The sequence below is a fragment of the Doryrhamphus excisus genome, linkage group LG10, assembly GCF_037039965.1.
Source record: "Doryrhamphus excisus strain RoL-2023G ecotype Guam linkage group LG10, RoL_Dexc_Guam_v1.1, whole genome shotgun sequence".
Lineage (NCBI taxonomy): Eukaryota > Metazoa > Chordata > Actinopteri > Syngnathiformes > Syngnathidae > Doryrhamphus > Doryrhamphus excisus.
Window position 1 is genome coordinate 16,806,132 of NC_136366.1, and position 13,077 is coordinate 16,819,208.

At 40.0% G+C, this 13,077-nt stretch overlaps 1 protein-coding gene across 3 annotated transcripts in view; it reads left to right on the forward strand.

Moving 5' to 3' along the window:
• The window catches only part of whrna (whirlin a), a 154,888-nt gene that overhangs the window by 57,267 nt on the left and 84,544 nt on the right, over window positions 1–13,077 (forward strand). For all 3 annotated transcript variants that reach the window (XM_078794224.1, XM_058064923.2, XM_078794225.1), the window contains exon 3: window positions 5,871–5,996. In XM_078794224.1, coding sequence (XP_078650350.1) covers window positions 5,871–5,996 — 126 coding nt within the window. The remainder of the gene's footprint in view (window positions 1–5,870; window positions 5,997–13,077) is intronic.

Sequence of the window (13,077 nt, forward strand, 5' to 3'; positions counted from 1 at the left end):
CAGTCAGGTTTCTGGGCTGTCGCTGAGAAACACGGAGTTTGAGCTCCCTCCAAAGATTTTCGATTGGGTTCAGGTCTGGAGACTGGCTGGGCCATGCTAGAACCTTGATATGCTTCTTACGGAGCCACTCCTTGGTTTTCCTGGCTGTGTGCTTCGGGTCGTTGTCGTGTTGGAAGACCCAGCCACGACCCATCTTCAATGCTCTGACAGAGGGAAGGAGGTTGTTCCCCAAAATCTCACAATACACGGCCCCAGTCATCCTCTCTTTAATGCAGTGCACTCGTCCTGTCCCATGTGCAGAAAAACACCCCCAAAGCATGATGCTACCACCCCCATGCTTCACAGTAGGGATGGTGTTCTTCGGATTGTACTCTTCATTCTTCTTCCTCCAAACACGCTTATTGGAATTATGACCAAAAAGTTCTATTTTGGTCTCATCTGACCATAAAACTTTCTCCCATGACTCCTCTGTATCATCCAAATGGTCATATGCAAACTTAAGACGGGCCTTGACATGTGCTGGTTTAAGCAGGGGAACCTTTCGTGCCATGCATGATTTCACATCATGACGTCTTAGTGTATTACCTACAGTAACCTTGGAAACGGTGGTCCCAGCTCTTTTCAGGTCATTGACCAAGTCCTGTCGTGTAGTTCTGGGCTGATTCCTCACCTTTCTTAGAATCATTGAGACCCCACGAGGTGATATCTTGCATGGGGCTCCACTCCGATTGAGATTGACCGTCATGTTTAGCTTCTTCCATTTTCTAATGATAGCTCCAACAGTGGACCTTTTTTCACCAAGCTGCTTGGTAATTGCTCCGTAGCCCTTTCCAGCCTTGTGGAGGTGTACAATTTTGTCTCTGGTGTCTTTGGACAGCTCTTTGGTCTTCGCCATGTTACAAGTTAAAGTCTTACTGATTGTATGGGGTGGACAGGTGTCTTTATGCAGCTAACGACCTCAAACAGGTGCATCTGATTCAGGATGATACATGGAGTGCAGGTGGACTTCTAATGGGCAGACTAACAGGTCTTTCAGGGTCAGAATTCTAGATGATACACAGGTGTTCAAATACTTATTTGCAGCTGTATCACACAAATAAATTGTTAAAAAATCATGCATTGTGATTTCTGGATTTTTCTTTTTAGTTTATCTCTCTCACAGTGGACATGCACCTACGATGAAAATTTCAGACCCCTCCATGATTTCTAAGTGGGAGAAATAGCAAAATAGCAGGGTGTTCAAATACTTATTTTCTTCACTGTACCAGGTCGGAGCTGGCAATCTTTCAGGGCACCTTTGGCATGCTGTTTTGTCACAAAAGTTGAAAATGTGGACACCTCTCCTGGTGCGCCGCCACGGCCATCTGGGCGCAGCCCAGTCTACCAAATTATCAAATTGGCAATTTTGCGTGGGGTGCGCCACCCTGCGCCACCCTGCGCCACAAAATTAAAGCCCTCCTGTGCTATTGAGTTTGACATCTCTGTTTTAAGACCATCTTAAAAGATTTATTACACCAGAACTTTGAATATTCAATCATGTCGGGGTCGCTCATAAATCATCATTGTTCCAAATGTAATATTTTAGGAATTTTCAGGAATTCAATAGAACCGAGGTCAAGAAAATAATAGTGGTATTTTCAAACGTTGTTAAAACATAGTTTGGACATGAGACATGAGACTAACAGACATTAACTGAGATGTTCAGTTCCTCTTTTGGGTACAGTCAGTGTTCTGTGACCATTCGAAAAGATACACAGAAAATACTTGATATAATAGCAAAACCTATGAGGTCAATAGAAATGAAGATCAATCAAAGCCGGAGACTGTGGGTAGGCTCCCGACCTCAGACATTTTTTAGTGCCGGATGTTTGGGACATTCAGAACTCTTTCCTCGAGCTGGCTGCCTTGCCAAACTGATAAATTGGGAGAGAAGCGCTTTTGTGATATAAGCGAACAAGAACCCTATTTTAATTCTGGCTGAGTACCAGAGATCCTGAGTGGAGATGGGAGAAAGTCACAGAAGGTCAGTCATAAACGCAGCCCTGCAACCCACTGAGTTTGGCTGTATGGATATTGTGGCGTTTTTTTCCCCGAAGTCTCTAGTCAACTGCCAGGTCTAATTTGGAAAATTTGCAGCAAAATGTGACCCTTTCATCTGCATAACCTCAGTTTATTTATTTGATAGGGACAAGTATATACCTGTACATTTCACCTGTCGTGCTGAACTGCAGCACTGGAACAGCTTTTACAAAAATAATTACACATTACAATTAAAACAGTCATATCTAAAATGACCCCAATCTGAATCCAGCCATGGAGCCTGCTGCTCTAATAAGTACAAGCTCACTAAAAATAGCAGGTATTTATACATCAATTTTATCAAATGCTCAAGAATAGGTACAGTGGTTCCTTGCAATATCATGGTTCAATTATCGCCCCTTCACTCTATCACGTTGAAAAAAAATTATTCACGTATTATTGATCGCTGTTTTGTGGTTTACTATTGCATATTATTCATTCATTTTCTACCATTTATCCTCACGAGGGTCGCGGAGGGTGTTGGAGCCTATCCCAGCTCCTCTTCGGGCGAGAGGCGGGGTACACCCTGGACTGGTGGCCAGCCAATAACAGGGCACATATAGACAAACAACCATTCACACTCACATTCATACCTATGGACAATTTGGAGTCGCCAATTAACCTAGCATGTTTTTGGAATGTGGGAGGAAACCGGAGTACCCGGAGAAAACCCACGCATGCACAGGGAGAACATGCAAACTCCACACAGAGATGGCCGGGGGTGGAATTGAACCCTGGTCTCCTAGCTCTGAGGTCTGCGTGCTAACCACTCGACCGACATGCTACCACCACTCATATTATTATTAAAAAAATATTGAAAGACGTCAAATTCAATTGCATATTTACTCTTATTGTGTTTAGTACTGAATATTGGGTATTATTTCATGTGTATGTAAGGGGATTACAAACAGTATTTGCAAGGTATCCTATGTTCTAACTTGGAAAACATTAGATTTATTAATAAGTACTTTTTACAAAATTAACTAATCACAGTCGGGTCTGGAACCAATTAATTGTGATAAAGGTGGGATTACTTTATGATTAGAACTACTGTAGTGCTATTTTACTCAAATCCAGCAAGGTTAGTGAAGGACAGGATGTGAATAACAATGACAGAAATGTCAGCAAATCAAATCTAAGAAGACCGGTCCAACTAATTAGCCTTTGTCTATTTCTAATTTTGGTGCTTCAATAAAAAAAAATCGTGTGACGGTCTCAGATTGCTGGCTAACTGGTTTGCTACAATGTTTTCAAACCACCGGCATAATACTGATTGTTCTGCTACATATCAATGGAGAGTTATGCCGTTTTTCAAATCAGGCAAAGCAGACATGAAGGCCCCAGCACCCTCCGCGACCCTCGTGAGGATAAACGGTAGAAAATGAATGGATGAATGAATAATATGCAATAGTAAACCACGAAACAGCGATCAATAATACATGAATACATTTTTTTCAACGCGATATAGAGTGGAGGAGCGATAATCAAACCGTGATATTACTACTGTACCTATTTTGTCTGCTTTGAAAAATGCCATAACCCTCCATTGATACGTAGCACGTAGAATAAGTAAGGAAGTCTTCCTGTGGTTTTTGTCACAGATGATTCATGATTACGGTCCCAGATTAAGATGCTCCACACCGTTTGACTTCAGAGTGGTAGCACACATCACAGTAATTCCAGAATAACAACTGATGCCAGAGATCACGTAAGAGCTGCTATTTGCTGCCAAGAGGAGGAGGAGGAGGATGACTCGAATAATCTAAGCCATTCTCCATAGCCTGGATAAATGTGACAAAGAACATAATTTCCTCCATTTTGCAACTTGGCAAAGGTTGTTGGCTTTCTGCCAATTGGATTGTAGAAAAAACGATGCAAGAGGGCTGTATTAGGGCGACATCGAGCAATGTAAAAATGCTTCTGGTGTTATGTCATGGATATGTATTTATACGTAGCATAGTCAGAATCATACCGTGAATTATTTTGACAGTCACCAATTATTGTTAGGCTAAGCTAAGCCATCAGTGAATCTGTGTAAAATCAGTTTTAATAAGGATGCCATTACACAGTGGTGTGCCGTCACCAGCAAAGCCTTCTCTGCTGGCCTCAACACAAACACAAGCACTGATGTACATTCTAGTATTTCTTACATAAATTTGGAATAATTTAGTCCTAACAGTCTATTATGTTGGTTTCGTAGCATGCCTCGTGGCTGCAAGGCTTCAAGGCCGTTTCTTTAACCAATCACATTTCAGCTTCGCCTCGCAAAGCCAGCTAGCTGGCCCACAATAACGTCAGCAATTTTTCATTTTCTGATATGCTGACCAGAGCAAAACGGTTGGAGAAATAGTCTGGAAAGGAGGATGGAGGATTTAGTTTCTAGACACCCAGTCAGCATCTCTGCTGGGCTCTTTCATTGAAATTGTTGATGTTTGTGGATAAATATTGATTGTGAACAGTTCCAGATGATGTTGGAGTGTAGAGCAGTGATTTTCAACCACTGTGCCGCGGCACACTAGTGTACCTTGAGAAACCGTCAGGTGTGCCGTGAGGAATTATCCAATGTCACTTTTTATAATTAACATTTATTAATCATCATTTGCAAATATTATGTCAATAGCCATTATGTCAATAGTATACTGTAAAGTCTCGTTATATCGATATTGTCGGGAGTCGGAAAAAATATCGATATAACCGGACTGTCGATATATCCGATCCTGCGCCGAACTGCATTAAAAGTGGGCAATATTGCACTCGACATTGTTCTGTAGTATAGAACAATGTCGAGCAACTTAAATCAATCTTTGCTTAAGGATTTCAATACCAAAAAAGAACACGGCGAACGGCTGCTTCCAGTCAACTCTGGCGGGAGATGAAAAGGGCATTGTAGTAACCGGATTATCATAATAACCGGGTATCATACTAATGGAACTAATTATATCATAAAAGACTAGAAATTTGCTGGGAAATGAAAATAGTATCGTAATAGGCAGTAATTCGTTATAACCGATATCGATATAATGAGACTTTACTGTATATAAAACATGTCCTGAGTTTAATTATAAAATATTAGCAAGATTGAATTTGATCTTTTCCTGTTTAAATTTATCCCGGGTGCGTTCTTTCAGCGCATGCTCAGATATGACGTAACACGCAGATCCAGACGTTCTTCACTTTTAAAAATGGAGGCCAGCAATCGGCATTGGACTAAGCAAAGTTTGTTTTTGATTCAAACTAAATTTCAAGACTGGACAGACGAAAAACTGGCAATACGGAGTTATTCCAACAAGTGAAAGAAAAACTCGGGGAAGTCGGTATCACGTGATGTTGATGTTTACGTTTTACTGGGCATGCCCTATTGACTATTCTGTTTGATTTTCACGGCGCATGTCGACAAGAGATTGGAATATTCCTTTCTATGGATACCATTGTTTCCCGAAAGGTCATTCGGAAAGAGAAAAAGTGGTGATGTAAAAACATGGCTACTGTGGAGTGTCTGTAGTGTAAAGACTGGCATAGCAATGTAATATTGGTCCGTGTGGCAACACCTACCTTGTTCCTCCCATAGACTTATTGATGCACGTGTGAGGTCGTGGTGACATTTTGTAACATTTTTGGTTAGTGGTGTGCCACAAGATTTTTCCAATGTAAAAAACGTGCCGTGGCTCAAAAAAGGTTGAAAAACACTGGTGTAGAGGTTAGGAGTTTGCAATGGGACTGAAAATGTGAGAAAATGGAAAGAAGTCACAAAATATTAGGAATAGGAATATCAACCTCTCTGTCGTTGACAGGTCAACCTGGTTCTGGATGATGGCCGGTCCCTGGGCCTTATGATCCGGGGTGGAGCGGAATACACTTTGGGTATTTACATCACTGGAGTGGATCCTGGCTCGGCAGCTGAATGCGGTGGACTCAAGGTATCGCTTGTCGATAACATATCTTTCATATCGTTTTGATTTGTTTTCATACTTGCATAGGAATCCATCCGAAACAGTATTTAGATATTTTATTTAGTATTTAGATTTAACGGTGGTTTGTGTACACTCGGAGGTAACATATTTGGAGTTGACAAAGTAAGTAAGTACAACGTTTGTCTCAAGGGGTTTACTAGCCAACAAAAGCTGACATCTATTTTTTATTGGCACAGGGCTGATGAGGGATGGAATCACAATTTATTTTTTAGTCCTCGGGTTTTCTCTGGCATACTTTTTTGTACTTTTGAAATGCCGCGGTGGCAGGAACAATCCCCAGGCATCCGAGCGATGTTGGTGTTTCAGTTAACTGATAAGGTATATGTCTTCCTCTGAAACAGTGAATGTGTGTTTACGAGTGAGCTCAGGAGAAGTTATAACGGGCTGTTAAATTAGGCTGGACAAAAAGGAGCACTTGAGCTTCTGAACTACTTTGTCATTTTATTGCCTTATTGCTATGATATGATAAATCTTCTTATGGCCCCGATAATTATGGTAATGGTAATGGTTTTATTTCATTTGAACATGCATCAGATTACAATTGAATGCATCCCATAATCAGTTCACAGTTCCACATGTCCAAAAGGAGTAGGAAGAAGCAAAGCTTATTAAATCCTACCCCTCCATCTGGTACTTTTACAATCAGGAACTGTTACATTTGTTCACTTCCTGCTTTCCATAATACAGTTAAAGTTTTTTTTTTTTAATAATGCACCTCGTACCAAAGTACGAGGTGATATGAGCATCCAATGACATAATGTGTACCATAGTAAGTGTCAATATAGTGATATATATAGCACATCATGACTGGTTCAAGACTCTTCATCCTTGTATTTAGCAAACATCAACTGCTTGTATTGTTTCTTGAATTGGCTCATCGTTGTGCATTGTTTGAGGTCCTTACTCAATCCATTCCATAGTTTGATTCCACATACTGAAATGCTATGGCTTTTTAACGTAGTCCTAGCATAGAAGTGTTTCAAATGTACTTCTTCCCTGAGATCATATTTCTCCTCTCTTGTAGAGAAGTATTGGATGACATTTTTAGCTAATTGGTTGTTTTTAGCCTTATGCATTATTTTAGCTGTTTGAAGATGAACTATATCAGCAAGTTGAAGTATTTGTGATTTTAGAAATAAGGAGTTAGTATGTTCTCCGTAGGCGGCATTATGAATTATCCTTACTGACCTTTTTTGCAGTACATTTAGCGAGTGAAGATTGCTTTTATAGTTATTAGCCCATATTTCCACACAATAAGTAAGATATGGTAGAACCAGAGAGCAATAAAGAGTGTGGGGTGATTTCTGATTGAGAACAAGTTTTGCTTTGTTCAATACTGAAATATTTCTGACCATCTTATGTTGTATATTTGAAGAGCTTGCAACCAAAAGGCGCTAAATCCAATTTTCACTAAGTTGCATGTTTTTCATGAGTTTAATAGACCTCTGTCATGTGTATCCAAATCACATATTTTGGTCTTGAAATAATTTTAAAAAATATGAAAAAAAGTGATATGAAATTTATGCTTTCAACCAAAAGGTGCTATTTCCATTTCAGATTTTAAAAAAAAGGAGCTAAATCCCTTTCTTTATTCTTTATTCTGATTGGCCCAAGTTTCCCATCTATCGATAATCTGACCAATCAGAGAGAAGAATACAATTGGCACTGCACATACAGAAAGCCAGTATCAGTGCGCATCCTGTTTTGTTTGTGTACATTAAGTACACGTATGATAGTTACAGTATGTTATGCAATTCAGGAGAACACAAATTGTGTTTTTACAGTATTCTGTAACATGGAAGGTTTTTTTTACGCCATAAAAGGCATGTCTCTACCTTGACACCTCCAACTTTCATGAGAAACATTATTTTACTTGTACTAAAAAACATACAATGTAAAGAGTTTGTAATGAGATGATTTTTGTCACTGTCACCTTCATGGTGCAGTCAAATATGAGCACTGCTTTTAATAACATTTTCATTAATTTAATTAATAATTATTATTTTGTATTGTATGTTGAGAATGGCTTCTGTGTTGTAATTATTGTATTAGCATAGCACATTAAAGCACCTTACATTCTTTTACAACAATGCCATTGAAGAAGTTAAAGGTGACTTCAAATTTATTTCAGCCAAAAGGCGCTAAATCCGAAAAAAAAATAAAAATAAATAAAAAATATATAAAATACATGGTGTGTGCAGGATTTTTATAGCATGCATTTTTATGACCTATATTGATAGCTCTTTCATTTGCAATATAGACTTGACGACCAAATAGATTGATATGTGCGTAGTTAAAAATCATTGATTTTCTCGAAATCAGTCAAAATGGATTTAGCGCCTTTTGGTTGCAAGCTCTTCATTTGTATTGTTGTATTTGTAATTATAGGTGGGATGTTCATCGTGCACTCCTAAATTTGACATTTCAAACTACATTCAATGTAGATTGGAAAATAGAGTGGAAGAATTTAAGTCCACCTCGTTTGAGCAACTCTTCAAATTCCGGCGCCCGATGGAGAAACAAAGGGTTCATTACTCGATATTCCGCTTTAGAAATAAATACATATTGGAATTGAAACAAATTGTGTATGACAGCTCAGTAGAATCACCGTTCAGTTTGCCTATTTTTGCATTACCTAAGGATCTAGTGTGACAATTTATAATAATACTATAACTACACAGAGGCCCAAATGGACATTTGAATTTGGAACGTTCTTGCTTGAGGCACCACATGCGCCACTGTGTTCCCTTGAGATGTTAGGTCACATTAAAAGCCAGCTGCAGCCATCTAATAAGGAAACCCAAGGAGGTTCCACTCTTTTAAACCAGCCATGTTTTGTGTTCCCTTGCCGTCCTTGAGACCTTGTGTAATATAAACCCATTGTGTCTGTGGCACCTTCAGATGTGGCTTAATCGCCACCGTATCACCAGCTTCATCATTTTTTATTTGGCATTGGATGTCTGGGTCAAATCCAAACGACTGAAGTGTGCATATTTGCTTCCATTTTATGGTGATTAGATATTTTGCACATGCAAGAAGGATGTTATTGCAGTTGAATAATCTGGGTGTCCTCTTTTGTGAACTTCCTGTTGTTGTCTAAATTTACTAACAAATGATTCGCCTTCTCGGTGCCGTATGATTCTACATAATAGCCGCCCACGTATTTGGTTGGTGCCCACCATTTTTTAGCTTGTTGACAAAACAACTAGCTTTTTCTGAATTAGACTTTTTATTCTCTCTTTTTTTCCCAACCCCCAAACGTAAACAATGTGAACACATGGTGGAATAGTCAGTCAATAAAGAGAGCTGTGATCTTGTGCATGGATTCCGGCCAAGGGTTTCTCATTTGCACAGTGCTCATTTTCATCCTGTGTGATGATAAAGCAATCCTGCTGAGACGACAACAAAACACACATTGAAAAAAAGGGCCAAATAACAAGGTCAGTTACTAAATATTCCGACCTTGTGCCGTATGAAGACTACATTCTTACTCTTTTTCTCGTATTAGTAGAAATTCTATAAATGTATTCCCATTATTGTCATGACGTAAAGACATTGGCAATGTCATTTCAACTACTATGTGCATATATCCACATGTCAATAAATTGGACTCTTTTGAAACCCAAAATTCTTATAGTGTATTCTATAGATCCATAGTGAAATACTTTGGCAATGTAGTAACACTACAGTAACAGAAATGAGTGAATAAACGATCGCTGTTTTGTGATAGACTTTGGTCTCTTATTAGTTACAATATTAAAATACAAGTGCTATGTATTGTTCTGGTCACTGGGTGGCAGTAATGACACAAAACATTGAGACATTACCTTCCACTACATTACCTTAACACTGCATGAAGTCATGAAGTCAGCCTCGGTGTGTCCGACATCATAGTTGAAAAAAAAATGTTCTCCTCCCATTCCGTGTGGAAGTGAAGTGTAGAAGAAATTCACGAGCATAATATGTGGCTTGCTAGTTCGCTAGATTGTTAGCTAGCGAGCCCCTGCAGTTGTGTAGTGTTGCATAAACAAAGAATAATAGGAGCGTAAAGGTGAAATCTATTAATGTTTAAAAAACGTAGAAAGTCAAACAGGTTTTTTATGCTCAGTAGTACTACTTTATGCTAAGTAGGAAAATATTCAATTTATGAACATTCATTCATTCATTCATTCATTCATTTTCTACCGCTTATCCTCACGAGGGTGGCGGTGGTGCTGGAGCCTATCCCAGCTGATTTCGGGTGAGACGCTGTGGACTGGTCGCCAGCCAATCACAGGGCACATATAGACAAACAACCATTCACACTCACATTCATACCGATGGACAATTTGGAGTCGCCAATTAACCTAGCATGTTTTTGGAATGTGGGAGGAAACCGGAGTACCCGGAGAAAACCCACGCATACACAGGGAGAACATGCAAAATCCACACAGAGATGGCCAAGGGTGGAATTGAACTCAGGTCTCCTAGCTGTGAGGTCTGTGTGCTAAACACTTCACCACCATGTAGCCCCATTTATGAACATTGAACGCTATATCGCAGGAATCCATTAATCTGGTCTGGAACCAATTAACAGCTATAAATGAGGGACAAGTGTAGTGTAGTAACCCAAAAACGTTGAAAATGTTCCGGTTTACTTTTGCTTGGAAAGCGTCCGTCTTCCTGCCTCAAAAGCGCTTACAAATAACAAATACAAACAGCATGAATCTGTTTGCACTTGACTGATTTGCATCATTGAAAGACTTGTAGACACGTTGAAGTCTGCTTTTTTTTCCACGCTAGCCGAATGAGATTGCTTGTGTGGCATCATGCTACGCCGCCTATTATGCTGTGCCTGCATTTTCTGTGAAAGCCTCTTGAGAGTTGATTCATTGTGGTGAGTCTGATATGTATTCATGGCCCGACTCTCCACGCAAATCAGTGTGAGTTGATGGGATTAAATTACAATGTCCGAGTACGCATGTAAAATCAAGCATCATCGCTACGTCAGACTTATGTATGTGAATGTGAGTGTGAATGGTTGTTTGTATATATGTGCCCTGTGATTGGCTGGCGACCAGTACAGAGTGTACCCCGCTTCTTGCAGAAGACAGGTGGGATAGGCTCCAGCACCCCCGCGACCCTCGTGAGGAAAAGCGGTAGAAAATGAATGAATATTATGATGAATTGTCTATAATCCATGAATCCTAATATGTTTTGGTGATTTGGTTTTGTTTTGGTTATTTTTATTAGTGTCACCATTGTTAAAATTGTTTCTTTATCTGTATTGGCCGTCCAAGAGTCACAGACCAGGGTTCAATTCCACCCTCGGCTATCTCTGTGTGGAGTTTGCATGTTCTCCCCGTGCATGCGTGGGTTTTCTCCGGGTACTCCGGTTTCCTCCCACATTCCAAAAACATGCTAGGTTAATTGGTGACTCCAAATTGTCCATAGGTATGAATGTGAGTGTGAATGGTTGTTTGTCTATAGTTGAAGAATAGCAAGAATTTACATTTCTCACTGTTGGATCTTAAAGACATTGGTCTACCGCTTATTCTCCAGGGGCGCTGGAGCCTACCCCAGCTGTCTTCGGAACGATAGGCGGGGTATAACCTGTACTGGTCATCAGCCAATCACAGAGGAGTGAGGTTATTCCTCTGAATGAAGTCTTTTGTCAGACGACATTGTGACGTACATCGTCTTCAGACATGAAGGACGCCCCCTGCAACGTCTCCATATAACCATATGCCGTTTGACGCCCCTGCACAAGCTGAAGCTCCTTTGTTCCATTGAAGGAAAAAGATGGACCGATGATGGCTGCACGGTGCCGTGTGGTAAACATCTAGGTGGGATGTCCTTGTCATGCCAGTAACGTTAACCAGAAAAAAAATGTTTTGTCTCACTCAATCAAGTTCTGAAATACAAACACTGGTTTAGTATGCAAAAAAACAGAGACAATGACAAGAGCTGTCCAATTACGATGCCATGTTTGATAAGGATTGATTAACCCTTGTGGCTTGAAGCTGTAATAGAATATGCTTTATTGACATGTGATGTGATATTACATGTTATGTGAGCCCCAAATATGAAACATAAGGAATCTGAAACAAAACAAGTCATTGTAGAGAGGTTGCAATAAAAAACATGAGATAGGAGGAAGGAAACAGACAGTTGGTTGACGTTATGGATCAGAATATTAATGTCTATGCCATAAAGTCACAAGCTGCTAAGCTGTTCCCACAAGAGTGCAGGGGTGGGCGATACTGCAGATTTTGGTATTGGTTCATACATTAAAACCATGCCTGTGTAGATCAACATATTCTAAACCGGGGGTTTACTGTTTGTCACATATTAAATATTTCAGATCATTAAACAAATTTAAATATAGTGGAGTTTACTTGTTCTCCCCGTGCATGCGTGGGTTTTCTCCGGGTACTCCGGTTTCCTCCAACATTCCAAAAACATGCTAGGTTAATTGGCGACTCCAAATTGTCCATAGGTATGAATGTGAGTGTGAATGGTTGTTTGTCTATATGTGCCCTGTGATTGGCTGGCACCTCCTCTCGCCCGAAGACAGCTGGGATAGGCTCCAGCAACCCCCGCGACCCTTGTGAGGAAAAGCGGTAGAAAATGAATGAATGAATTTACAAAATGGGGGTTGCACGGCGGTGGAGTGGTTAGCGTGCAAGTCCCCACCCACAGCTAGGAGACCCGAGTTTGATTCCACCCTCGGCCATCTCTGTGTGGAGTTTGCATGTTCTCCCCGTGCATGCGTGGGTTTTCTCCGGGTACTCTGGTTTCCTCCCACATTCCAAAAACATGCTAGGTTAATTGGCCCACAATATCCCCACAAGCCCAGTGAGGATAAGCGGCATAGAAAGTGTATGGATGGATTATTTTAAAGCTAAAATTTAACATTTAAATAGAATTATTATTTGTGGTAAACTGTAAAACTTCATCCAGTATATTTATATATAGAGCTTAGTTTCATTCATAGAAGTTATTTGCAAGTTATTCAGAATTATAAAGTTATTGCTGCAATTGTATC